Here is a 26,060-nt window from a genome sequence, read left to right on the forward strand (position 1 = left end):
CAGGCGGTGAGACCCTAACACACCTAATAGGCAGCCCCCCTCCTCCCCCCACCCCCACAGACACACATGCTCCCCCTTTTAGACGACAAACTTTTCCAAGTTATCCATAGGGCTTGGTCGTGGGGCCGCACGCTGAGCACGCACAGGCCCAGGCTGCCATCTGGAGCTCGCTCCTGGGGCTGGAGCCAGGCCACCTGGCCCGGGCCCGTGGGTCATACCCACCGACACCTCCGGGTGTGTGTGACGTGCCGGGCTGCGGGGCGGCGGGTGGCCGAGGGAGGTGGGCGAGCATGCGCGGGTCTCCGATCATGAGCCAGGCCTGAGCTGAGCTCCTGATGAATCCCGCAGGACCCCTGCCCCCGTTTTACACGCGAGAACATTGAGGCCCAGAGCCGCCCGGTCACGGTCCTGGCCTGAGCTGGCTGACTCGGGCCCTGCTGCCGGGGCTGAGGACACCGCGCTGCGTGCTCTGAGGGCCGGGCCGGCCGGGTAGAAGTGAGCCCTGGAGGTGGAAGGCACTGCTTCGGGGTCCACCTGGGGTCCCCCTCTTCACCTGCGTTTCTTTGATCCCCTGGCCCCCACCCACATCCTCCAGGGGTTCCCGTCTTCCGGGTCAGAGATCTTCCCGTCGGAGCCCAGGGGTGCGCACTCTGGCTGAGGGCAGCCCCCCATCCTGCACCCCTGCTTTGTGGCCCAGGAAGCTGAGGCTCAGAAAGAAGAATCTGCAGGTCCCTCTGGAGCCTGGTCTCAGCTCTTGCCTGCTCAGCTGGGTCCCCTCGCCCCACAAAGCCACCGGAAGAGGATGTGAAACTCAGCCAGTAGGTGCAGGCGGGCTCTGTGTCACACTGGCTCTCCTCGCTGCCTCTGCCGGTCCCGGGCCTTGATGTGCCTGCTGGCGGGCTCCGGAGCCCCCACCGGCCCCCTGCTCCTACAGGCCTCCGGCGCTCTGAGCCCCCAGCCCTCTGCCCACCAGGGCCCCAGAAGGGTAAGGAAGCAGCCCAACATCTGGGCTCTGTCTCTCTGGGTTTGGGGGTCTGGGCGCCGAATGCTCCTGGAAGGGGCGTCTCTGCAGAGCTGCCGGGCGGACCCCATGAGATCTCCGCCCGGAGGTCCCGGGCAAGTCCCTGTTGCCCTGCCCTGGGCCTCGGGTTCCATTTGTCCAGCGCGTGCTGGACTCGCCCCCTGGCTGCTGATGTCTGGTTAACAGCAACACGGGGAAAACAGGGTCAGGGGTGTTTTCCCGAAGCCGGTGAGCCTGCTGCATGGCGCCACCCCCGATGGCGAGCCCCCCACCCGCACCCCCGGCGTTTTCGGTGGCTTCTCTGAGATGGGGCTGGCGGCTGCCTGGTTGGTCCCCGCAGTTCAACACCAAGTCCCAGCTTGGGGTGCTGGGGTGGGGGCTGTGAGGGTCGTGCGTCGCCAAGGCTTCTGGAATGAGGCCATAGCTGGGGTAAGTGGGCGGGGGTGGGGTGCCACCAAAGCTGGGGGCCCCACCCACCGAGCCCTGTTTTGATCTGCCACCTTTCCTGGCTCTGGGTGGTGACCTCCCGGATGGGGGAAGGGAATGGGGCCTTAGGGTGTCGGGGAGCCAGTGGGCCCACCCAGGAGGGGCTGCCGGCCCAGCTCGCTCCAGAGCCCGTCTGCGTGTCCTTGGCTGGCTCACGGCCTGAGACGAGTGGGAATTCCTGGCCCTGCCCGTCACGGGAGCAGGTATGACAGCCATGCGGGTGACACCAGGCCTAGGCACTTGGGTGCTCAGCTCCACGGGGCCGGGCCGGCGGACGGGCAGACTGGCAGAGGGCCTCCGTGGAGCTGGGCCTGCCCAGCATGGCCCGGGAAGCGCGGCCCGCCGCGCCCAGGGAGCGGAGGGCCTGGCTGTTTTTTGCCTCTGTCTCCGTGGTGACCGCCAGGCGGTGGGCCAGCTCTCGCCGCGCCACCCCCCGCGGTCCTGCGCCCTGGCCGCCCCCTCTGCCGGCCCCCGAGGTGAGTTTCCAGGGACGTGGGCGCCTCTGCCGGGAGGCCGGCTGGGCCACCGGGGCACGGCTCAGGGGCGGCTCCCTCTACTTCCTCCCTCCTGTCAGGACTGGTTGAAGGAGTTTGCTGGCAGCCCTGGAGGCTCCCTCTCCCATACTGGGGTAGCGGCGGAGGGGGGTGCCACCGCCGTGCCCGCGTGCTCCCGGGCAGCGTGTCTGCCCACCCTCCCCGGGCGGGCGGTGTAGGGTCACGGGGCTGTCCTGGGCTCCTGTCCTCACGGTGCTGCTTGGCTCACAAGGGCTTGTGGGCTGCTCCGGCTGCTCTTCTGGGAGCCCCGGGCAGGTGGTGACCCCGTTAGCACCCTCCTCCTCGTTGTTTCTCTTGTCCCCATCTCACTGATGGACAGGGAGGTGCCAGGTGGTCCTTAGGGCTGGCGTGGTTCTCATGGGCTGGCGCGGGTGGCTGGAAGGTAGGCAGCTGGGCGGGGAGAACACCAACCTGGGTCCCACATCTTGAGAGAGAGGGGGCTCCCCACGCCACGGGCGCCTCCTCAGCCCTCCGTGTCCGGCGCTCGGCGGCCTGGCCCTGCTGGGGTGGGCCAGGTGTGTCCAGCTGTCTCCCTCCCACACCGGCCCCTCGGGAACTGTCTTGGCTCAGCTGCAGTGTCTCGGGGTCCCCTTCTGTTCTCTCCCTCTCGTCCCCCTGTACCTCGGGCTGGGTTGGGTTGGTGGCCTTCAGTGGCCCTGGGATGGGGACACTTGTCACGACCCCTCGTCCCCACCGTGTGTAGCACAGTGACCCGGGGCCTGGAATGTCTGAGAGCTGCCCCAGCCTCCCAGGAGTTGAGTCAGGACCGAGCGCACCCCCTTCCTGTGAGGGGGCGTGGGGGCCCCCAGCGAGCTCGTGGCTGACCCCGTGCCCTGAGCATCCCTACCCGGGCTGGTCCCTTGGTGCCAGGCGCTGGCCTCCTTGTGCTGGTCGCCTGGGACAGTAACGCCCTGTGAGGTCAGAGATCCGGCCGCTGTGATGTCACCTCCCTCCGCCTTGTATGGCCTCCTAGGGGCTTGCAGGCTCCACGTCCGCCCCGACCACCTCTGGGCGCAGCCCCCAGCCCGTGGGCCCCGCTCCCCCGAGGGAGGAAGAGGGGAGGCCCTGCAGGTTCCCAGGAAGGCAGTGGCAGAGGGGCGGGGCCGGGGCAGATGTGTCACCTCCTGCCAAGGTGTGTGCTCACCTGCCCACAGAGGGCTGCCCCGGGACCCAGGCAGGCCAGGAATGGTGACGTCGGAGTCGGGAAATGACCCAGAACACACCCTGTCCCGTCTTCCCCGTGCTCTAAATATAGACCACAAGAGACAGATGGGGTGACCTTGACCTCTGCCTGCCCAGGCAGGCGCGAAAGGCCTGCCCCGAATCTGGGTCCCCAGCTGCTGCTCCTGCCCCCATGGCCGCGGCCCAGCCCAGGTTGGAAGGGGTAACGGCTGAGGCCTGGGGCCGCCCAGACCCGGAGCCCAGTTCTGGCTCTGAGCCGTGCTGTGCCCAGGCCATGCCCCACCCTGGCACCTGGGCAGAGGCAAAGCTGGCACTGGCTTCGAGCGCACTCGGAGCACCCTTTAGCGTGGTTCTTACGGGCTGGCGCGGGTGGCTGGAAGGTAGGCAGCTGGGCGGGGAGAAGAGGGCCCGGCCTGGGGCACTGGCACTCAGCGCTCTGTCCAACCTTGCTGGGCTGGGACAGAGGCCCTGGGGGGGCCACTTGGGCCCCAGCAAGGAGACCGTCTTTTGCCTGAGAGCGGCGAGGGAGCTGTGAAGGATCTGAGGCTCCTCTGGCTGCTGGGGGGAGGGACCAAAGGTGTGTGAAAGCAGGAAGAAAAAGGGGTCTCAGAGGTTTGACCTGTGCCCACCGTCCCTCACCCCAAGGAGACTCCAAGCCAGGGAGAGAGTCCAGGCCAGTGGGGTCTGCTCACCCCAGGAGCCCAGCCCCCACCGACAGGGCCAGCAGGCCGGCGTGGCCAGGTCGCCAGAGTTACAGGAGAAGCTGGAGATGTGGATTTTTGATGAAATCACTCTTCTTGTTATGGTTGGCTCAAAATTTTGAAATCACTTTGAAAGCCAAGCCAACCACACGCGTGGCTTGGACTTGGCCTGTCTCGGCCTGGCCGTCCGTCCTTAGTTTCCTGCGCTGGGTGTCCCGGCCGGAGCACCCTGGCCGTGGGGAGGCCCGTCCCAGGCTGCTTCTCCTGGGACTGGGTGAGCTGAGTGTGCAGGTGGAGGGAGGCCCCAGCGCGTCCGGAGGCCCCAGAGCGTCCTGCGGCCCCTGGTCCTCCCGCCGGCCCTGGGACTGCAGACTCCCCCAGATCCTGGGGCTGCCTGCACTGTCCCCAGCTGGGCTGGAAGCTGTTGGCGTGGTATCCCTTCTGGGACCCCGGAAATGGGGAAGAGCTCAGGGGTCACTGCTCCGGGTGAGGAGGGGGCAGGCTCCAGCTGTCCTCCTTCAACTCCTGTGGAAAATTCCAAATAGACACAAAAGCAGAGACATTGGCATCGTGACGCCCCAATTTGATGGTCACGTCTGGCCTGCTCTCGTTTCTCCTCTAACGACCGTCCATCTCCCCACATGCCCCCCATGTTTATTTAAATCCTGGAGCATCCTTCCATCCATAAATATTCCAACATGTAACTCAAAGAATGAGGTTGAATGTGTCAAGCGCCGACGGTGTTGACGGCAGCCCCCGTCTAACCAGCTGCCGCGTCCACGTCACTGCCTGTCTGCTCCCCGTCTCCCGCTCTGCGTTTCCCCGTGAAATGTAGGAGCTGAAGAAACTGGGTGGTTTGTCCTGCAGCGGTTCCCAGTGTCTGGAGCCTGCTGCTCACACCCCTGGTGTGTCTCACGGGGTCCTCGGGGCCCTGAAATGCTCCCGCGTGGCCGCCACGGGCAGAGCCCTGCCTGGCTGGGTCCACATGTGGTTTGGCAAGAACATGGGGATGAGGGTGGCTCTGTCACCTGTCCTCCAGCAGGTGACACACAGCCCTGTCTGGTCTCTTTGTGGCTGGCCCTGTCCTGGGAAAAGGACTTGGCCACAGCCTTGGGGGTACATGAGAACTAGAGAGACTCACACACCCGAGGCCCCCCCGAGAATCACAGCCCTTGTCCTATGAGTCTAGGACGGTGTCTTGGGCCTGCCTGACCTGGGTGCTGAGCGTGTGTTAGTTATGCCCCTTTATAGGAAAGAGCTGCAGTGGAGCAGGGTGACTTGCCTGGGAGCAGAGGCGGGTCACACAGTAAGAAAGGGAAGGAGTTGCACCCTGGGAGCCGGGGGTGCGTGTGTGGGGGTGTGTGCACACACACCTGTGCAGCTGGAGCAGTGAGCGGGCTTGCCGGACTCAGGAGGGAACCCTGGACGGGTGAGCGAGGCCACGAGGTCGTGAACACAGACGGCAGCCGGAGGGGCTGCTCAGCAAAGGACATCCCACACTTCACCGCCCATGGGGGTGTCCGGTGGTTGGATGAGAGGCTGCCCTGCCGGCCGTGGGGGGTGTCGTGAGGGACCATCCTCTCCCCCACCTCGCCAGACGTTTGGGGTCTTCCCCACCCCAGCAGCCTGGACAGTCACGGCCGGAGAGGCGGTGACCTGGAGTCTCGGTGCCCTCGTGAGTCACTTGGTCTCTGGGCCACTTTCCAGGCTGTAAAATGGGCCTGAGCTTGCTTCCCAGGCCCCTCCCTGGGAGAAGGTGCGGAGCAGCGAGGAGATGAAGTGAGCCTCAGACGGTGCTTGGATGCACCTGGCAAGGGCTGCGCTCCCTGAGGCCAGAGCTCGGCTCCGGAGGGAGTGGGAGGACAGACGCCGCGCGGGAAGGCAGCGCCCGGGGCCGCCCCGCCGTCACTCTGGGTGCGCGCGCCCTGGCTCCCCGTGGGGGGGAAGGAGACAGGGTGGGAAGCTCCCCCAAAGCCTCTTGGGTATCTCCACCCAGACCAAATCGCCCCGCCTTTTTATATATTAAAAAAAAAAATTCATCGTACTTACTGCATGTTCGTGATCACAAAAATAGTTGAAGGAAACTAGAAAATTCAAGAAGTAGGAGGAAAGGTGCCAAGCACTGCCCGGAGGTAGCCACCGTGGCTTTTGCCGGACAGGGCAGGCTGGTGGCCAAGTGTCCACTCGCGAGGCTCCATCTGCATCCGGGTGCCTCCGCGCCTTGATCCGGGCCTGTGAGCTGGACAGTCCCGGGGGGCGGCCTGGGGCGGCCGGGTCGCCGTGGCCTGGTGAGCTGTAGTGGCTTCCGCCTGAGTCCTCCTCTGGGAATCCCTGTGCCCAGCGCTCATTGTGGCCTGAGGGTGAACTTGGCAGTGGCGGGTAGTGGAGTTAAGGCAGGAGCGCCGTCAGTGCCCTTACTAGGAGCTGCCAACTCCTCGCCTGCCTCCCACCCGACGGAACAGCCGCCTGTGTGGCCCACGAGCAATGGTCTCGCTGGGCCCCACTGCCCATGGCTCTCTGTGGGCTCACAGTGGGTGTGCAGGAGAGGCCCACGGGATGCGCAGTCTGGTCCTGTCCACTCCTTGCAGCTGAGAAACTGAGGCCAACGGCGTGGGCTTCGCAGGCGGGTGGTGGCATTGCCAGGGCTGCTGGCAGCAACTGCGTCCTCCATCCGTCTCCAAAGGGATGATGACCCTGCTTGACCCGGCTGTTGACCTCCAGCCTCTCTTCCTCCCCAGCTTCTGGAGAAGGGGTCGGGCCTGCTTCCTCCCCAGCCCACGTCCGCCACCACCCTTGCCCGGAGACCCTGAGCCCTCAAGTCACCAGTGTCCCCAGCTGACCAGGCGGGCGGCCAGGTGCTTGCTGGCTTCTGCCCCACTGGATCCCTTACTCCGGGTGTCTGGACACGCCCTGTCCGCCCCCCACTGGCCGCAGGACTGAAAAGAGATGGTGCCGGCAAAGCGCCCCGCTCCGAAAGGCCCCTCCCACGGCGCACTCACCCCAGCTCCGCGGGCTTGCAGATGCACACGCGCGCGGGGGACACGGGCAGCGCGGGGGTGCCGGCGCCTGCCCCGGTGCCAGCCTCGGGGCGCAGGAGCCGCTTTAGCGCGGGAAGGTTAGGCAGCCGCGGGAGCCCGGGCGCCGGGGAGGGGCTTCCCCCGGCCCCGGCCCCGGCCCCGGCCCGGCGGACGCTGCGCCAGCCCAGCGCCCCCGCGCGCCCAGCGGGCCCGGCGGCCGTGGGTGCAGCCCGCGCGCCCGGCCCCGCCCCGGCCGGCCCGCCCCGCCCCGCCCCGGCCTGACCTCCGCGGGGCCGGGCGCAGAGCGCAGGCAGCGCCGAGCCGCGCGCCGGGCCGGCCCCGCGCCCGCGCCGCCCCGGGGCCCGCGCCCGGCCGAGCCGCCCATGGTGCAGCGCATGTGGGCCGAGGCGGCCGGGCCGGCGGGCGGCGCCGAGCCGCTGTTTCCCGGCTCCCGGCGGAGCCGCAGCGTGTGGGACGCCGTGCGCCTGGAGCTGGGCGGCCCCGACAGCCGCGCCGTGGTGCTGCACAGCTTCACGCAGCTCGACCCCGACCTGCCGCGCCTGGAGGTGGGTGTGCGGGCCGCGGGGCCGGGGCGCGGGGACGGGCCCGGCAGGGAGCAGCCCAGGGAGCAGGTGGGCGTGGGCCGCGGTGCCCCCCGGGCTCGGGCCGGACCCGGTGCGGGCCCCGGACGCGCCCTGGTGCCGGCCGGCACCCAGCCAGGTGTGCCAGCCCCGCGCCCTTGCCGCCCAGGTAGACCCACCCCGGCGCTGTCACTCTCCGTTGACGCCTGTGAACTTGCCGATCCCGCGGGCTGGGCCGCCTTTTACCTCCGGAGCCAGCCCCGCCTGCAGGCAGGTAGGCTTCCCGGCGCAGGTGGCCAGGGAGTGGCTTCCCGGTGGCCCCTGTGCGGGCACACTGGCTCTGATGCTTGGGGCTGCCCGGAGGAGGCCGCCGCGGGGCAGGCCTCCAACCCGTGGGACCAGGTGTCTCAACGAGGCCGTCTCTCCTGCTTGGTTACCAGCGCGTCGGGGGCAGCTCAGAGATAGGGAGTGCGCCTGGCTCAGGTGGGGGTGGGGACGTGTTTCTAGTGGGCTCTGGACATGGGCCCCGCGGGTGTTCGGAGGTGGCACCGTCCAGGAGAGCCGCCTCGCTGGCTTGGCCTGGGTGGTGCGGGAGGGCCGGGGGCTCGGGACGGAGCCTTCACAGTGAAGTTCTTGAGCCCCACGCTCAGGGACTTAGGGCCCCCCTGCTACCCCCACTTTCACCCATGTGGGCGACTACCAGCCTTAGGCCTCTGCTGTGTGTCCCCCGTGTCTGGGTGGGACCTGGAAGCACATCTGCCCAGAGCTAAAGGGGGTTTCCTGCTCGCGAAGGGGAGTCTTCGTGGGGGAACACAGGCTGGGGAGATCCTGTCCTCCTGACCTTGGGGGGCCAGACCAGCGCGAGCGCTCCTGTCCACCCAGCGCTCCCGTCTGTGCTGGCGCCAGGAGCAGGACCCCTGGGAGCGTGGGGGTGGGGGCTGACACCAGCCCAGCGCTCATCTGACTCTCATTATGTCTGGCAGCGACTTGGGCTTTGTGTGCCGGGAGGGTCCAGCCTGTGCGCTTCAGAGGCCGGGCAGGTTCCCGCCCGGGCGGGGCGGCCGCTGCTCTTTCTCCCTCCACCGTCCGCGTCCCTGAGGGGTGGGGAGAGGCAGGTCTCAGGCCCGTCCCTGCCCCGGCGTGTGTCTCTGTCGCTGTCTCCCTGTCGCTCGCCCTCATCCGGCCTCAGCACTGAGATCCAGGCCGTGGCTGCTGTTTAGAAATCAAAGGGGAAGCTTCTGGCTGGGGCAGGAAAGCCAGGGTCCTGGCAGGAGAGGAGGCCACAGCCGGAAACCGAACACAATGACCATTGACCATGGGCAGGGGGAGGGGCGGGGAGTCCCTGTCCCTCCTGCCAACACCCCCCCATCCTGGGCTGATTTCCTGGTCGCAGTGCCGGGCCAGGGCTGAAGGGCCCCGGCTCGTGGTCCCTGTCCGTGCTGGAAACCACCGGGCGCTTCATATCTTCCTCCCCTGTCCCGTTTCCAAGCCTCCACCCAGGCTTCCCGCTCGGGCTGCCGACGTCCTTGCGCATCTGGATGTCCGCTCATCCCGAGTCCAAGCCCCGCCCGCGCCGCCTGCTTTCTGGGAGTCACCTGGCCCGCGCCCCGGCTCCAGGCAGGCTGCCGCCTCACCTGGTGAAAGTTCCCGTCCGTGGGCCCTGCGACTGTGGACACCCCCCCGCCCTGTCCACCTGCCCTTGCGAGCAGGTGCTGCGCCCACGGGAGCCGGGGCTCTGAGAGGTGAAGGCCTGAGCCAGACATCCCGGCCCTGGGGGGCGGCCGCTCGGAAGGTGGGCGGTTGTCCGGTGGCGCCCCGCGTGTGCAGGGCCACGGGCACAGACAGGCCTCTGCAGGGAGGGCTCCGGGAGCCCGTGGGAGGAGGAACCAGAACCAGGCCCAGGCCGGGCGGGAGCCCCAGGGCTCGGAGCCGCCTAGTGGTGCCTCCAGGCCAGCGGACGCGGGGGCGGGGGGAGCTCCGGGAAGGCGCAAGCACACACCGGGTGCTGGGGGTGAGCAGCATAGTCAGCGTGACCGGCCATGGCGGGAGGACCTGGGTAACGCGTGTTCTGAGCACATCGTGTCCACGCGTGTGAGCGGCCAGTAGCCCATTTAGCCGGTGGGGCAGTGGGCCCTGGAGGTTAAGATCCCCGATCACAGAAGTGGCAGAGGCGGGACTCTGACCCAGGCGGTGTGAGGACAAGGCCTGGGGCCAGTTGTGGGGTGCCCGCGCCTTACCCTGTGCTTGGCCCGGGCCCCTAAGCCCTGAGGGATGCACGTGTGCATGTGCGCATGTGTGTGTGTGTGCGCGCACACGTGTGTCTTGTGATCATCAAGGAGCGCTTTCCCTGGGCTCCAGAGGGGCAGCTGCCAGCCGCTGGGCCTCCATGGACCTTGGGGTTCTCCTGCTTTACTCCGCTGGGCCCCAGGAGAGTTGGGGAAGGAGGGGGCTGGGCTGGCCGGGGCTGGGTCCTCCCGTGGGCCTTCTGAGCTGGTTCCTGGGAGGCCGGGAGGTATTTGAGCAGCGGGCAAGCGTGGGGGCCCATCCCCAGCCCGGACTTGCCATCCCTGGGTCCACCCTCCCGGTGCTGAACAGGGGCTGACGTCAATTTCACCCTGGCCCTGCCCCCGAGGGGGCGGCTTCAGGCCACACCAGACAGGGAGGACTGGCTCCCACGGGCCACTGGCCTGCCGCCCAGACAGCTCCCACGGTGAGACACTTCCGTGTCCACTGTGTCCTGGGCTCGGGCCTCTGGCCTCACAGGCCCAGAAACACCGTGTTCTGGGACACCCGGCTCCAGCGGGGCGACTCCAACTCTTTGAAAGGCGGGAGCTTGGCAGACCCGGCCCGGCCCCTCTTTGCAGCAAGCAGCTGCTGGCAGGTGCTCCTGGGCGACCGGTGGGCTCTGGGCACAGGGCCTGTGTGGAGAGCTCTGGCCTGTGGGTGCTGCCTTGGGGTTTCCTTTTCTGGGGTGCCCATGCCTAGAGACACAGCGATGACTTTGTGTATTTTTTGTAATTTTTAAAAAAGATGTATTTATTTATGCACACAAGAACTGGGGTACAGGCCTAAGGTGTGGGGTGAGAGGACCCACCAGAGGCAGAGTGGGGAGCAGAACAGGCAGATCCACTGAAACGCACTGCTGAGGGGAGCAGCGGGGAGACAGGAGAGGTCTGCTGCGCCATGTGGGTGGCTCCCTGGCCAGGAATCGAACTTGTGCTGCAGAGGCTGCGGATAGCTTCATAGTACTGAGACTTTAACCCCTGCGCCACCAGGGGGGCCCGTGCAGTGATGTCATCTTGAACTCAGGGTCAGGGTCAGGCATGCCAGTCAAGAACTTGGGGCCCCCCCAAAAGGGAAGAACTCGGACTCTGGAGCTCGGAGCCGGAAGGCCCCTCGGAACGTCTGCAGCCCAAGTCCGGTCCCTGCTCCCCGAGCCTCAGTGTCCTCTGTGAGATGCGTTCCGCCAGCTCCTGCCTCGGCTTCTGGGAGAGCGGGTGTGACGGCGGCCTGACCGGCAGGCCCTGCAGAGCCTGGCACAGGCCACAGGCCAGTGTGTTCTCTGACGGGCCGGGCGTGTGGCCGCTTCTGCCGGGGCTGGTCCTTGTGCCTGGACGCGGGGCCCTGGCTGTCCCGTGGAGAGCTGGCCACCCTGCTGCTCCCACTGGGCCCGTGGCCTGGGAGCCCTTCCTGAGTCTGGCCTCGGCCGTGTCCGGGTCACCAGGGGCAGGACTCGGCTCTGGGGCCGGGGCTGTAGCAGCCACCAGCAGAGAGGCAGCAGCGGGCCTGGGCCAGAGAGTCACAGGCCAGGGTCCAGATCCCCGCCCCAGCTGCCACTTCCTGGCTCCTAACTGGGGCGCGTCCCCCGCCCGCTTTTTTCATCAGTCGAGTGAGGTGCTGGGATTGTGCGTGATGCGCGTGCAAGGCCCAGTGTCCAGGGTGTGCCCGTGTGTGCCGTGCTGTGGTCAGCGTGCGGGTCTGGAGGGCGAGGCCCCTCCTCCTTTAAGTGCTGGGGAGCAGCTTGAGAAGACTGGCAGGGAGGATTTGAAGGGATGGGTCAGCTTCTTTGGGGGCTCAGCACAGGCTGGTCCCCAAGCTCCATTCTCTGGAGTTGCCCTGGCAACCAGCCACCTCAGAAGGCCCCCATCCGGCCACCTGGCTGCGGTGCCCGGGGACTGGGAGCATGGCCACCCCTATCAGGGCCGACCTCGCGTCCCCGCTGGTCCTGCCGGTGCCCTGGGCTCGGGGTGCCCGCCGCCACCTGGGCTCGAGCAGGCTCGAGAGCCGGCGCCCACATGTGCTGGGAGGGGCGCCGCACCCCACCTTCCTCTTGAGTGAAATGGGCCCAGTTGTGCTTCTGGCGTCAGAGGCGAACCAGCGTGGCTGGGCTGGAGGCGCCCGATGCTCTGCTCACATGGACGCTGCGGAGAAGGCGTCCTGGTCTGTCGCCCCTTATAAAGTGGGCGGGCGGCAGCATGTGCACACTGCCCAGGGGCCCTGCCAGTGGTCTTGGGGTTCATAGTGCACCCCAGCGAAAGGCACACAGTCAGCAGCAGTCTGCCCCTGTGCCCTGTGTCCACTGCCTGCCGCGGGGCTGCGGCCTGCCCGGTGCGCCCCAGCCCCATTGGCTTGCTGTGCCCACTTCCCAGGCAAGCCCAGCTGGCCAGAGCCCTTGCAGAGACTGGGCGCCCTGGGTGGGGGATTTGGGGGCCTCGGGGACCGGAGCTGTGGGGGCGGGGGGTGACCAGGCCTGGGGTGGCCTCTGAGACCCAGCGGCCCCGGGCGGCAGCTCAATGGGTGGGGAGGTCACGCCGAGCAGCGGTCTTGCGTGCAGAGGCTCTGGCTGCGGCCACCTCCCTGGGGAGGGGGTTGCTGTGGCCTCAGCCCCACTGGCCGCCTTGGGGGGAGTGTCTGTGGTTGGAGCATTGGGCCGCGTGCAGCTTCCACGGGGAGGTGCGTGTCTAAGCTGGAGTAGACGGGCGGTCAGGATCAGGGGTGCCATCTCCACGCACACAGCGCGAGTCACCTCCCGGGAGAGGAGGCAGGACTGGGGAGAGCCCCTGGTGACCCACTGTCATGCCTGGTGGGGCTCAGGGCTTGGCCTGTGATTGGCTGGGGACACAGCATCCTGCCCGCCTGTCACCCTGAGAAGGCCGATCAGGTGACACCTGGTGACGCCACCCCGTGGGGGGGGCTTCTTTCATCCTGGGGGTTCTGGGCTGTGCTCTGAGGGGCTGTGGGGTCCACGCCCGCCCCCCACATGCCTCTTCTGCCAGCTTCTGCTCACCAGGGCCATGGGGGTGCTGGCTGCCCTCCTCTGTCCCCTCTGTCCCCCTCGAGCGACAGCAGTGGGCCAGAGTGTGTGAGGCACCCGCCCGCCACAGCAGCCTGGGCCCTGGGGCCAGGTCGTGTGGCCTCTGAGATGGAACATGGGGACCTGCCCCAAGGACACGGCGTCCACGCGGCCTTCTCTCTCCTGACATCACAGCCCTGCCCGTGGACACCCCTTCAGGCTGTTTGTGGCCTCAGCTCCGCCCCTGCCCCGCTGGAGTGTGGGGGTGCTGCCCCCGTGGGCAGCGCCTGGTCTTGCTCAGCTGGGGGCCCACTGCGGGTCCTGGCAGATGCTGGGCCGCGGCCGCTTTCCCTCCGTCCCTGCCAGCCCAGCCCTGCACTGCCGCCTCCTGGGGCCAGGCAGGTGGCTCCAGGCCCCCCTGCGCTCAGCTCTGCTCCGTCTGGTTTAGCCCCGGCCGTGCTGCGTGAGGGCCCGAGAGGATGGGTCAGCGCCGCTGGGCTGTGCAGCCCCCATCTGTGACAGGGTGGTGACGCCCCACGCCCAGCATGTGCGGCTCTTAGCATCCTGCCCTGCCCCCCCCCCCCCGACTGGCAGAAGGGGGCCCCTGGGGTGGGGGAAGGGCCTGGGGATCACATGACACCGGGCAGGGCCGGCCAGCTGCTTGGCTGCCGCCAGGGCTTACTGTGGAGCGGCTATTCAGACCCCGGGGACTGCGCAGCCTCCCTGCCCGCCACCCCCCCAAGGCAGGCCAGCGCTTCTGTCCAGCAGGCGCGGATGGAGCCCCTCCTGGGAGCGGGGTGCTGTGTGGGCTCCTGGGACGCATGAGTCCGGCACCTCCGGCTGGCTGGTCCTGCCCGGGGCGGCCGAGGGCGCCTTGGACACTGCCTGGCTTCCGGCTGGGCGACATGTGGTGAAAAGCCCCCCGGGAGGGGCAGCCTTTCAGCCGCGCCGGAGGCCCGCGCTGGGTGCCTGTGGGGCCCTGCGGAGAGGTGGGGGCCCCGGCCCGGTGGGTGGGCAGCAGCCCTTCTGCCACGGGCCCGCAGCCTGCGCCCCGGGGGTGTCCTCCTGCGGGGTGCGAGGAGGGCCGGGGGACAGCATCTGTTTCAGTTTTTCTGCTTCAGGAGAAGGAATTTCCCCCCTCGAAGGGTGGGCCGGACTCCCCAAATGTGGGCGGTTTGAGGGGTGTGGGTGTGGGAGCGCTGCTCTGGGGGCCTCTGCCTGTGGACTCCCCACAAATTTCCAAGAAGCGAGCTGGCTCTCGCCCCAGAGGAGGCCATGCCGGCCGGTGTGACTGCGCGGCGAGAGGCGGCCTCGGCGGAGGAAATGGGCTTCCGGACCTGGTTCAAGGCCTGCCAGGGCCTGCGGGGTGGGCAGGAGGCGAGAGGGCCAGCCCCTGCCCCAGGGTGTTGGTGTCTTGGGGGGTCCAGCCCAGCTTAGACCGAGGCTGAGTCAGCGCTTTCTCCTGCCCTTCTCTGAGCTTCACGCCCTCCTTGGCTCGGGGCGGTGACCCGAGGTCTCCCCCGCGGGCGCTGACTGTGCCTGAAGCCCCGGAGGTCAGTGTCTTTACTCCCAGCCCCCTCCCCGCTGCGAGCTCCCTGCATGGTCAGTGGCAGAGGGGACTGAGTGACCAGGGCTGTGGCCCCCAGGCCAGCCTGCCCACTGGGAAGGGCGCTGCCTCCCAACACAGAGTTTTTTTCTCTCCCGGGAGGTCCAGGGAGCAGACAGACCCCCTGTGGTCTCAGCTGAAGCCTGGGGTGTCGCCTCCTTGGGACCCCAGCCGTCACAGTGTGGCACGCTGTCCCCGCGCACGTGGCAGGCAGGGAACTGGGGCTCTGTTGCGCAAAGGCCCAAGGCCATGAATGGCAGAGGGGAGGAAGTGGCCTCGGACGTGGCATCCAGAAGTCCCTACGCCTCCCCCCAGACCCAAGCTGCTGACTCCAGGGCAGGGTCCGCTGGGAGTGAGGGAGGTGGGCACAGACTGGGGCTGCGGGAGGCACCCCGGGGGCCAGGGCCTCCAGATGGAGCTGGCTTGGTGTCCCGGGGCTCCATGCATCTGCCGTGACATGGCTGTGGGCGAGGGCTCTTCTCCAGGCCTCCATGGTCATCTGTACCCCTCCGGGGGGCACAAGAGTCTTGTCCACACCCGGCTGTGGCTGGCAGGGTGGAGGGCCATTCTGGGGCAGTGCCCACCCACCCCAGTGCTGGCGGTCGGTCCCGTGGCCCTGGTCTGTGCCTCATCTGGGGGTGGCAGGTTGCCTGGGCCAGATCCCTGACCCCCGCCATCTGCCCCCCGCTGTCTCTGCAGAGCTCCACGCAGGAGATCGGCGAGGAGCTGGTCAACGGAGTCATCTACTCCATCTCCCTGCGCAAAGTGCAGGTGCGTCAGGGCGCCAACAAGGGCCAGCGCTGGCTCGGGGTGAGTGCGGGCACCCTGGGGCCTCCCTGCTCAGGGCCCCACTGCCTCAGGACCCCCAGTCCTGCTCCCAAAAGTGTCGGGGTCCCCACCCTCCCTCACTGACTGTCCAGACCTGGCTGTGGGCAGCCACAGAATCACGGTTGACATGTTTGCACCCACATCCCCGCAGATGCCACCACGGCGTTCTTGCACTTTGCCCCAGTCTTGCCACTGCCCTCTCCGGGTCCCCGGTGGCCCTCCCAGCCCCTTCCACATCATCATGCTCAGTAGGGCTGGGAGCTCAGGCTGCTGTGTCGTTGGACACAGCCCGTGAGCCCTGCAGTTTAGAAGCTTGGGTGCCGAACATTCTAGAAGGGAGGCCGGTAACCACGGCGTCCAGTCTTTGTGCTGTGGTCACTTCTCCGGTGCTGTCCAGTCTCCCTGGAGACACTGACCTGACTCGGCTGGCACGCTCAGCTGGAAGTACTCACATTTGTTGAATGCGACTTCTAAAACTGAGCAGCCTCCGCCGGGGACGCTCGTCGGCCCTCTGCCGCACGCCACCCGGCCCTAGAGCGCCAGCCTTGCTGCCTCCTGGCAGGCTCGTCTCATGACCTTCCATTGTTCCACCCAGTGTGAAAATGAGTCGGCCCTGAACGTGTATGAGACCTGCAAGGTGCGCACGGTGAAGGCAGGTACCCTGGAGAGGCTGGTGGAGCACCTGGTGCCCGCCTTCCAGGGCAGCGACCTCTCCTACGTCACCATCTTCCTGTGCACCTACCGCGCCTTCACCACCACCCAGCAGGTCCTGGACCTCCTGTTCAAAAGGTGAGTCCCGCCACCCCTCCTGGGCGCCTTGAGCTCCTCGGCCTCAGTCTGTGCCTGGGAACCGGGGGTGCTTCGGCGCCAGCCTCGCAGGGCTGTTCTGGGGTGGGTGGTGAGCGCGGGCGGTGTGGACCCCGCGGGGCCGGTGCCAAGGGCTGCAGGTCTGTGCCGGTTCTCATCCCTGACGCGCCTCTCCCTCCCGGGAAGCTCAGCCTCGGGCCCCCACCCGTGACCATGGCGTCATCCATCTCCAGCTTTCCCAGGCGTGAACTGGGTGGGGACCTTCGTTTAGCAAATGTGCGCGAAGCCCCTCCGGCTGGAGGGCTGTCTGGGCAGGAAGCCTGCTTGCGTGCAAGAGCGGCCCAAAGTCCCTGCCCTCCGCCCCAGGCCTCCGTTCTCGTGGGGGTAACGCTGGGCCTCACAGCAGGTATGGTAGGTGTGACGCCCTCACGGCCTCCTCTAGATACGGCTGCGTCCTCCCGTATTCCAGTGGGGACGGCGGACCCCAGGACCAACTGAAGAAGTGAGTTGAAACTTCAGGGCTGTGGCTGGGGTGGGGGCGTGGCGGGCAGAACCCTGGCTCCCACCTGTCCTGGGATTCCCTAGGGGGCCAAGGCCTGGAGGCTTCTCCCACGGCAGGAAGGGGGTCGGAGCACGTCCCTCCCCACCACCCCAACCTGGCCTGTCCTCCCCAGTGCCCGGGCCCAGGCCGGGAGGGGCAGGGGTGCAGTGAATCGAGAGGGGCAGGGCCGTGGATTGAGAAGCCAGCCTGACTCTGCTGTCTCCCCACCCCAGTGCCATCTCCTCCATCCTGGGCACCTGGCTGGACCAGTACTCCGAGGACTTCTGCCAGCCCCCCGACTTCCCCTGCCTCAAGCAGCTGGTGGCCTACGTGCAACTCAACATGCCGGGCTCCGACCTGGAGCGCCGCGCCCACCTCCTCCTGGCCCAGCTGGAGCACACCGAGCTCGTTGAGGGGGAGCCCGAGGGTGAGGAACACGGGCCGGGCTGGGCCGGAGGCAGGGCGGGCCTGCACCCCCAGAGGTGGGCTGCGGTTGGGATGCTGTCCGGGGAGCCCCTGGGCCTTCTCCGGGAGGCTCCGGGACAAGTGGCCTTGGAAGGCAGGCATGTTACAGAGCTCTGCTCCTCTCGCAGCTCTGTTACCGGCTCCGGTGCCAGCTTTGAGACCCACTCCAGAGCGAGAGCCGACCCCGACTCCCGCCCTGGCACTGGAGCCAGCACCGGCCCCACTGCCAGCCCCAGAGCCAGTGGAGGAGCAAGAGCCCGCGCTGGGGCCACAGCTGGAGCCCACACTCACGGCTGGCGAGGCCTCGGAGCTCGAGCTGGGCCCCGCGCCCGGGTCAGCCGCAGGGCTGGAGCCTGCCCTCACCCCCACTCCGGAGCCAGAGACTGCGCCCGAGCCGCCCGCAGTGCCAGCCTCAGAGCTGGAGCCAGCTCCGTCGCCCACCCTGGAGCTGGAGCCAGCCCCGGCGCCTGAGCCTCCTTGGCCTGCGGCTGCGGAGAACGGGCTGACGGAGGAAAGGCCGCACATCCTGGCTTTCCCTCCCGACCTGGTGGCCGAGCAGTTCACGCTGATGGATGCGGTGAGCAGCCCTCCTCAGTGGGCAGCTCTGCCCTGCCCTCCCCGGCCCGGCCGAGGCCCTGGACCCTTGCGGCCCACGTGACCCGGGCCCGGGCGGCCACCCGCTGCCTGCGGGGCTGCGGCCAGCTGCCTGACGGTCCCGTCTTGCCCAGGAGCTGTTCAAGAAGGTGGTGCCCTACCACTGCCTGGGCTCCATCTGGTCCCAGCGGGACAAGAAGGGGAAGGAGCACCTGGCCCCCACCGTCCGCGCCACCGTCACCCAGTTCAACAGTGTGGCCAACTGCGTCATCACCACCTGCCTCGGGGACAGGAGCGTGACGGCCCGGGCCCGGGCCAGGGTGGTGGAGCACTGGATCGAGGTGGCCAGGGTATGCCTCGGAGGCCCAGGGGCTCCCCCTTCTCCCCTTCACCTGCTCTCGGTGTCCCTGGGGTCCCTGTGGAGACCCCAGGCCCCTCCCAGGGTCCTGCCAGCCTCGTCCCCACATCCGCTGCCCACGTCCTCCTCCTCCCTCCTTGGGCTGGCCCACGCCCTCCTCCCTGGGCCCAGGGGGGCACCCCGGAGGGTCTTGCCAGGGATGGGGTTCCAACGAGGGCGCACCAGCCCCACCTCACGCTGGTTCCCCCGGGCCAGGAGTGCCGGATCCTCAAGAACTTCTCGTCCCTCTACGCCATCCTCTCGGCTCTGCAGAGCAACGCCATCCACCGCCTGAAGAAGACGTGGGAGGAGGTTTCCAGGTGGGTGTCCTTCTCAGCCGCCCCCGCCGGTGTCAGCCCCGCTCGCGGCTGGGTGTCCACGGGCCACAGGCCGCCTCAGAATTCAGCGCCCACCCCTGTGGGGCGGGAGCGAGCCTGACCCCCCGGCACTTGGCGTCGCGTGGTGGAAACAGGACCGCGGTCCCCAGGTGACGCGGCCTGCGGAGCCCTGGTTGAGGACCACACCTCTGGGTTCTAAGATAAAACCGGTTCTTCGCACTCGCCCCCTCCCATCACCCCTACTTTCTCCTTCCCACAGGGACAGTTTTCGAATCTTCCAGAAGCTGTCAGAAATTTTCTCTGATGAGAACAACTACTCACTCAGCAGAGAGCTGCTCATCAAGGTGAGGCTCCGGGAGTCTCCTGGAGGTGCTCCCGGGAGCCCCCCGGCAGAAGCGGGTCTGTGGGCGGGGTGGGGGTGCCGTGGGGAAGGGGTGGGAGGAGGCTGCCTGGGAAGCTGTGGAGCCGCAGGTGAGCGCCCCCCTGTGCTCCGCTTCCTCCGGTGGGTGCCTGGGCTGGGCTGGGTGTCCCTTCCTCCCACACCAGCCCGGCCCTGCGGCCCATCTGCACTGCCCAGGGTGGGTCACACGGGGTGCCCAGGGGCCTGGCCCCAGAGGGGTTGCCCAGCACGGGGTGATTGCCTGAGCTGGGGGGGGAGGGGTATGGCGTGGAGACCCCTCACCACCCCTAGCTGGAGCAGGCGCCGCAGGTGGGTCCCAGAGAGCCCTTTCGCTCTCCCCTCAGCCCTCGTGTTGGTGGTGCCACGCGCCCCAGGGCCCAGGGATGTGGCAGGGCTGGTGGGTATTTCCACACCTCGTCTCAGATGTGTCCGTGTGAAAGGGGAAGCAAAGTGTCACTGGCAGCGCCCCCGGCAGCCCCGGCTTACTCGGAGGTCTGCGCTGGCACCGAGGAGACCCCAAGGCAGATATCTGCAGGGGGCATCCTGAGGGGCTCCCTGGGAGGAGACCCCGCCAGGGGCAGACCTCCATGGCACTGGGAAGACAGGACCCAGCCAGCCCCACCCCACCCCGGCCCTTGTCCCCATGGCTCGGCTGGCTGGGGTCAGGCTCCCCAAGAGCCCCAAGGACCGGCCGGTCAGTGGTGGGAAAGTGGGCATGAAGGCCAGGGCAGCCTGTGCTCTGAGTCCCTGCAGGACTTGCAAGCCACCACCCCACCCTGGGCCTCAGTTTTCCCATCTGGATCAGAGGCGAAGAGGCCAGAGGGAGAAAAGGAACGTGGAGCTGGGCGGGGCCCTCAGGACGGGGAGGCTGCACAGCCCAGCCGGCATGAGGCACTGAGTCCCCGGCGACCCCAGAGGCACTGGGGTCTGGTCTCACCCTCAGCCTGAGGCCAGAGGTCGGGGCTCTGGAGGGGTGAAGTGGAGGAATGCCTCACTGACTCCTTTCTCCCCCCTGGCAGGAGGGCACCTCCAAGTTTGCCACCCTGGAGATGAACCCCAAGAGAGCCCAGAAGCGTCCGAAGGAGACGGTGAGTGTATCTGAGGCCTGAGTGGGGCTGCCTTCCTGGCGCCTGCCTCCTGCCGCCCCTGTAGGTGCCACCCCTGTAGGTGTGACCTACTGCTGCCCCTGTAGGCCTGCTTTGACCACCTGCTGTCTTAGGGGGGTTAGTGGCAGCTGCCAGGCCTAGGCCTGGCAGAGTGGGTCTCGGGGTGTGGGGTTAGGGGTGGGGCCTGGGACCGTAGGCCTGGGGGCTCGCCAGGATATAGCCCTGGGAGTGACTAGGGGGACTGAGGTGCCTGGGGTGGGTTGGGGGTGAGGGTTCCAGGAGGGCCCTTGGGCCTGGCTCATCGGCCCCTCTTTGTCCCAGGGTGTCATCCAGGGCACCATCCCCTACCTGGGCACGTTCCTCACCGACCTGGTGATGCTGGACACTGCCATGAAGGACTACCTGTATGTGAGTGAACTGGGGCCAGGGCCGGAAGCCTGGAAGGGCCCCCAGAGCTCCCTGTGTGTGGGGACCGTGCCCAGCGGCCATCGAGGGGCCAGCTCCGTTCCCTGCTGGTGGGCCCAGGGCCGCAGGGGTTTTGGCCGAGCTGGACACCGCCTGGCCCTCAGGCCCTCTGCAGTGGCGGAGGCCAGGTGTGTGGTGGCCAAGCTGGGCGGGGCCTGTCCTCTCCACCTGACCTCAGAGGACTGGGGGATGGTCCCTGAGCCTCTGCCCCAGCCCTTGCCCTGGCACCCAGAACCCACCTGAGACCCAGGTGTATGCCAGGTGTGCCCTGCCCCCTAGCGTGTGCTCTCGGTAGTGCGGCCTGAGGCGGGAGGGCCCAGGGACACTTCCTGATGGACCCTGTTGCCTGCCTTGCAGGGGAGACTGATCAACTTCGAGAAGAGGAGGAAGGTGAGCAGCTGCCGCCCTCACCTGGTCAATGAGGTGGTGGGAATCCGAGACCCCCCCCCCCAGGACACTCACTGGCTCCGTCCCCCTTCCTCCTAGATTAGTGAGGGGGGAACCCCAGGAAATAAGGGGCTGGGATGGGAATAGAGAGGAAGAAGGGGCCCCGAGACTGGACCTTGCCTGCCCGGACCCACCCAGCACCCCACTCAGACCTCCACACCATCCTGCCAGGCTCCCCCCAAGCATCCCACCCAGGCCCACTCAGCACTCCTTCCCAAGCCCCTCTAGCATCCCCCAGGCCTCTCCAGAATCCCCCGGCACCCCCAGGCCTCCCCCAGCACTTCCCCAGGCCCCCCTGCACCCCCAGGTGCCCCAGCCTGGTGCCCCAGCCCCCACATCCCTCCGCGCAGGAGTTCGAGGTGATCGCGCGGATCAAGCTCCTGCAGTCCGCCTGCAACAACTACAGCATCTTGCCCGAGGAGCGCTTCGGGGCCTGGTTCCGCACCGTGGAGCGGCTCAGTGAGAGCGAGAGGTGAGGCCGCTGGGCGGGGGCGGCGTCTGGTGTGGACCCCGAGGCGGGGAGGAGACCGGGCTGACTCCTGGGGCTCACAGCCGCTGCTCTGTCCCGTAGCTACAACCTCTCCTGCGAGCTGGAGCCCCCGTCCGAGTCGGCCAGCAGCACCCTCAAGGTGAAGAAGAGCACGGCCATCGTCAAGCGCTGGAGCGAGTGAGTGCCGGGTGGGCAGGGCGGGCCGCCTGGGGCCGAGCCCCCAGCCCCCAGCACACTGCCCCCGGCCCGCAGCCCCCCTTGAAATGGGGTGAGGCTAGATGGTCTGGCGGACACAAGGCGTGTGTGGGGTGCTCGGCAGGGCCCGCAGCAGGTGCCAGCTGGGATGCATCCCTGGGGGGCCCCCGAGTCACCCAGCTCCACCTTTAGCCGCCAGGTCCCCAGCACAGAGCTCAGCGCCGGTGGCAGCTCCCACTCCAAGTCCTGCGACCAGCTCAGGTGCGGCCCCTACCTCGGCAGCGGAGACGTGGCCGATGCGCTCAGTGTCCACTCAGCTGGCTCGTCCAGCTCCGACGTGGAGGAGATCAGTGTGAGCTTCGTGCCCGAGTCCCCGGATGCCCAGGAGAAGAAGGTGCCTGCCCGCCCCGCCGCCGTCCTGCTGTTCCCCACCCCCACACGGGGCGCCCACCCCCAGCTTCTCGAGGACGAGAGTGGGAACGCTGGGCCGGGGGCCCTGCAGGGCCCCGGGCTCCCCCTGATGGCGCTGTCCCCACAGTTCTGGGAGTCAACCTCCCAGTCGTCCCCGGAGACCTCGGGCATCAGCTCCGCCTCCAGCAGTGCCTCCTCCTCCTCGGCCTCCACCACGCCCGTGGCCTCCACCCGCACCCACAAGCGCTCCGTCTCAGGGGTCTGCAGCCACGGCTCCGCGCTGCCCCTCTACAACCAGCAGGTGGGCGACTGCTGCATCATCCGGGTCAGCCTGGACGTGGACAATGGCAACATGTACAAGAGCATACTGGTGAGCGCCGCGGGCCTCGCCGCAGACAGCCCGGCCCTCAGCCCCGCCCTCCCGTGCTGGCTGGCCTCGGGGGCGGAGGGCTGCGTCCGCTGGATGCCGTCAGCCGGTGCCCAGTGGTGGTCCTGGTGCTGGGGACGGGGTTAGACCAGGGCCGGGGGGCTGGGGGGCAGGGGTAGGGCTGAGAGTCTGGTCAGGCGTCTGCCTGGATCCTGGGGGAGAGAACAGGAGCCTCGAGGTCAGAGCAGAGAAGGGACAGTGTCTGGTTTCTCCGCGGGGCCTGGGCTGGCACCGGAAGCGCAGCGGGCAGGTGACAGTCCCCTCGCAGAGCAGAGTGGCGCAGCGGGCTGGTGGCTGTGGAGGCGGCCAGCTGTGTCAGGCGCGGGTTGTCATGTGAAGGTCAAGATGGAGCCACTTGGACTTGCCCGGGAGTGGGCATGGGGCTTGGCTCGTCCTTAGTGTGTGGGCTGCAGAGAGCCACTGCCCCTCCCCTGCCCGCTCAGGTCAGGTGCCCCATCACATGCCCACCTGTGCTGAGCCCCATCACATGCCCACCTGTGCGGAGCTCGCTCCCTACCAGAGCTGCCATGGCTGTCATGCAGCCATCGCGGGTGCTCTGACCCCGGGCTCAGGCAGCTGGGGCCCACCTGTGCCGACCATCACCCCGGCGCAGGCCTGGCCAAGCCCCAGGCCTCTCACTGGCTCCTCCTCTGACCGCGGGGGGAGGGGGCAGACGCTGCCTATCCCCTGGACTCACTGATAACTGAGAGGCAGGCAGTTTCCTGGGTGTGTGGGAGGCAGTAGCAGGGCCCTCCTCCTTGCACAGGGGCCTTCCCCAGGGTCGGGAAGGTGGGGAAGGCCCCAGCTCCTGGCCAGGGCTCTGAGCCCCGAGCCCAGTGCCGAGGAGCTCAAGGCTACCTGGCCTCTGTGCTCAGGGCGCTGCCCCCGCCCCCAGCTAATGGCCCGCCCCGCCCACCCCAGGTGACCAGTCAGGATAAGGCCCCCGCCGTGATCCGCAAGGCCATGGACAAACACAATCTGGACGAGGACGAGCCGGAGGACTACGAGCTGGTGCAGGTCATCTCAGAAGAGAGAAGTGAGTTGGGCCGGACGGCAGGGGGAGGGCAGGTGGGGGCGTGGGCTGGCGCCGTGCCCAGACACACTGCCCACCGCTCGGACATGTGCCCTGTTTCCCCTCACTGCCCCCTGGACCCGGCGTGCGCCCTTCCCCGGGTGTGAGGGCAGAGCTAGCGTTGCAGAGAAGGGCCCCCTCGAGGGCACGCGCTGGTTGAGACGGGAGGGTATGCGTCAGCGGGAGTGGCGCCTGCTGGGACTGGGCGGTCGCAGCCTGAGTCTGGGGTGAGGCTTAGGCCAGAGCGCTGCCCACCGAGGCTCGAAGACGGTAGGGATGGGTCCTCGTGGGCCAAGGTCTGGGCGCCGGCACCATCTTGGCACCCGCTGCCCGCGTGCGTCCCCACAGCCACGGGGAGTCAGCCTGTTCTGTAGGGGCCCTGTCCCATTCGTGACCTCTTCACCCCCAAAGGCCCACCTCTCCCACTTTGGGGGATAGGATTGGTGGGGCACAGGCATGCAGGTTTCTGGGGCGCAGCTACGTCCAAATACCAGGAAGCCCCATGCAGCAGCAGCAGCTCGCGCCAGACGGCAGGGCCCGAGACCCTGGCCAGGCCCGCAGCCTCGTGGCTGCCCCTCCCCAGTGGAGACCTGGTCGGCGCCCGCCCGCGTGTGAGCCGTGGCTGAGGTCAGGTGCACACATGCGGTCTGCAAGCACACGTGTGATGTGCGTCACGAAGGGCAGCTGGGCGTCGGCACCCCTACATCCTCCGCGCGAGCTGGCCTCCCCAGCCGTAGCCAGACAGTTGTAGACCCTGCGCGACCTTGAGGGTGTCCTCGCCATCTGCTCCGTGTCGGCTGGGCAGGGGGACCTCACCATCCGGAGAGGAGACGGCGGCCTCCCCAGCCTGAGGGGCCGGGCCTTGGAGGCAGGAGCTGGACGCCAGCAGCAGGGCTGCAGCAAGACTCCAGGGTGGAGGGGACAGTGGGCAGTGGGAGAAGTGCCTGCTGGACGCCCAGCCCGGGATGGGGGCCCAGGCCAGGCCCCCTCGCTAGGCCCCGAGTCCTTCTCCCGAGTAGGGCAGGATGCAGGGCGGGAGGTTGGGGCTCCAGGAAGCCTTTTCCAGCTGGGGACCCTGATCGGCCCGGGCAGCCGGGGCCAGACAGTGGGGGCTCTGCAGCCAGATCCCTTTCAAACCTCAGTCCCCGGCAGTGGCGGTCCTGGAGTTGGACTGGGGTCTTCGGTCTCCAGTTCGGGGCGGCCATCCCGGGGGGTTCTCGAGTGAACGGGTGTCCGTGGGACCCCCTTGAGCACCACTGACTCCCTCTGCCCCGCCCCCCAGAGCTGAAGATTCCTGACAACGCCAACGTGTTCTACGCCATGAACTCTGCGGCCAACTATGACTTTGTGCTGAAGAAGCGGACCTTCACCAAGGGGGCAAAGGTCAGGCACGGAGCCAGCTCCACCCTCCCTCGCATGAAGCAGAAGGGGCTCAAGATCGCCAAGGGCATCTTCTGAATGGCCCCGTGCTGTCCAGCCGCAGGAGCGCCCTGTCCAGGTCTGACTGACCAGCGGCTCAGCACTTAGACTACAGAGGCCTGGCTGGGCGGGCACCCTCTGCCCGTCCTGCCAGCCCAGACCATCCCCAGGACCAGTTCCACCCCAAACTCTCCCGCTGCTGGGATTGACGCCTGCACAGGCTGACCCGGCCTCCCGTGGACCACTCGCTGCCTTAGGTGCCTTTGCTCTCTCGAACCAGAGGCCCAGCTCTTCTGCCAAGGGGTGCTGCCCTGGGCACGGACCCCCGCGTGCCGCCGGCACCGCCTCCACACACCTCCAGTGTGGGTCACTGCCGCCTGTGCCCATGGGCACCCTCGCGCGCCTGCTTGTCCACCGGGCCTGACCACAGGTGTCCTTGCCTCGGGCCCATGGCCCTGCCCGGGCCCTCCCACCACTCTGGCCTTTCTCAGGCTGCACCAAAGATTCCATCATCAGGGCCAACAGAGGGGGAGGCTCTCCCACCCCTGCGCCAGCCCTCCCCCGGAGAGGGGCTCTCCACGGACCACACCCACCTGATGAGTGAGGCGGCTCCAGCCAGGCCCTCGACGTCGACTCCTGCGGGTGCCGCTCTCCGCTGCGTCCTGGGCTTCACGGGCCACTTGAGCCAGGGCTTAGCGGGAAGGGAGGAGGTAGGGGGAGGGGCGGGGACTGAACATTTGTAAAAAGGGCAAAAAGATGTTTACCAGTTGGGGAGGGGCAATATTTATTTGTTGTAAATAGCAAATGGTAGACTTGAATATTATATTAAAATCCTGTTTCTACTATAGCCTGGGAGTGATGGTTTTAGTCCTTCATTTCCTGGCTGATTTGAATAAGACACAGACGCTCACCTTGTGTGACCAGGTAAGAGACCTTGCGGGTTTTGGGCTTGTTTTGTGCAGAAGGAGTGAGAAGGGCACCCCCGCCCCCTGCGACTCACCAGAGGAGTGAGCCAGTCCCCCTTCACAGCACAGGTGTCACTGGTGCAGAGGCACCCCTCAGAACGCCTGGGGTGTCTTAGAGTTGGAGGGCACAGTGACACCTCTGGAATTCCGACACGTTACTTTAAAAGTAATGTCTGTGACAGAAAATGGTGGAGTGAGAGGCTCCAGGGCTCAGTCACGCCTGTAAACAACCACGAAACTGATAAAACCCAT

At 67.6% G+C, this 26,060-nt stretch overlaps 1 protein-coding gene across 6 annotated transcripts; it reads left to right on the forward strand.

Annotated features, from left to right (window-relative positions):
• Positions 1 to 1,722: 1,722 nt before the first annotated feature.
• Positions 1,723 to 24,882, forward strand: RALGDS (ral guanine nucleotide dissociation stimulator; the record flags this gene model as incomplete). 6 transcript variants are annotated; one of them, XM_084237301.1, is made up of 18 exons in its annotated part: positions 1,723 to 1,983; positions 15,141 to 15,251; positions 15,865 to 16,058; positions 16,483 to 16,578; positions 16,851 to 17,044; positions 17,211 to 17,659; positions 17,811 to 18,026; positions 18,290 to 18,393; positions 18,671 to 18,755; positions 19,831 to 19,899; positions 20,239 to 20,325; positions 20,740 to 20,772; positions 21,180 to 21,301; positions 21,401 to 21,496; positions 21,707 to 21,908; positions 22,053 to 22,295; positions 23,274 to 23,388; positions 24,707 to 24,882. In XM_084237301.1, 18 exons carry the CDS (start codon positions 1,828 to 1,830, stop codon positions 24,880 to 24,882), a joined length of 2,748 nt encoding a protein of 915 aa, XP_084093427.1. The 6 variants fall into 6 exon arrangements, with proteins under 6 accessions (XP_084093427.1, XP_084093424.1, XP_084093425.1 ...); XM_084237298.1 differs by lacking the exon at positions 1,723 to 1,983 and adding an exon at positions 7,345 to 7,527 and having other exon boundaries at positions 16,480 to 16,578; positions 17,181 to 17,659; XM_084237299.1 differs by lacking the exon at positions 1,723 to 1,983 and adding an exon at positions 7,345 to 7,527 and having other exon boundaries at positions 16,480 to 16,578.
• Positions 24,883 to 26,060: the final 1,178 nt, after the last annotated feature.

The sequence above is a fragment of the Talpa europaea genome, assembly GCF_964194135.1.
Source record: "Talpa europaea genome assembly, chromosome: 7".
Lineage (NCBI taxonomy): Eukaryota > Metazoa > Chordata > Mammalia > Eulipotyphla > Talpidae > Talpa > Talpa europaea.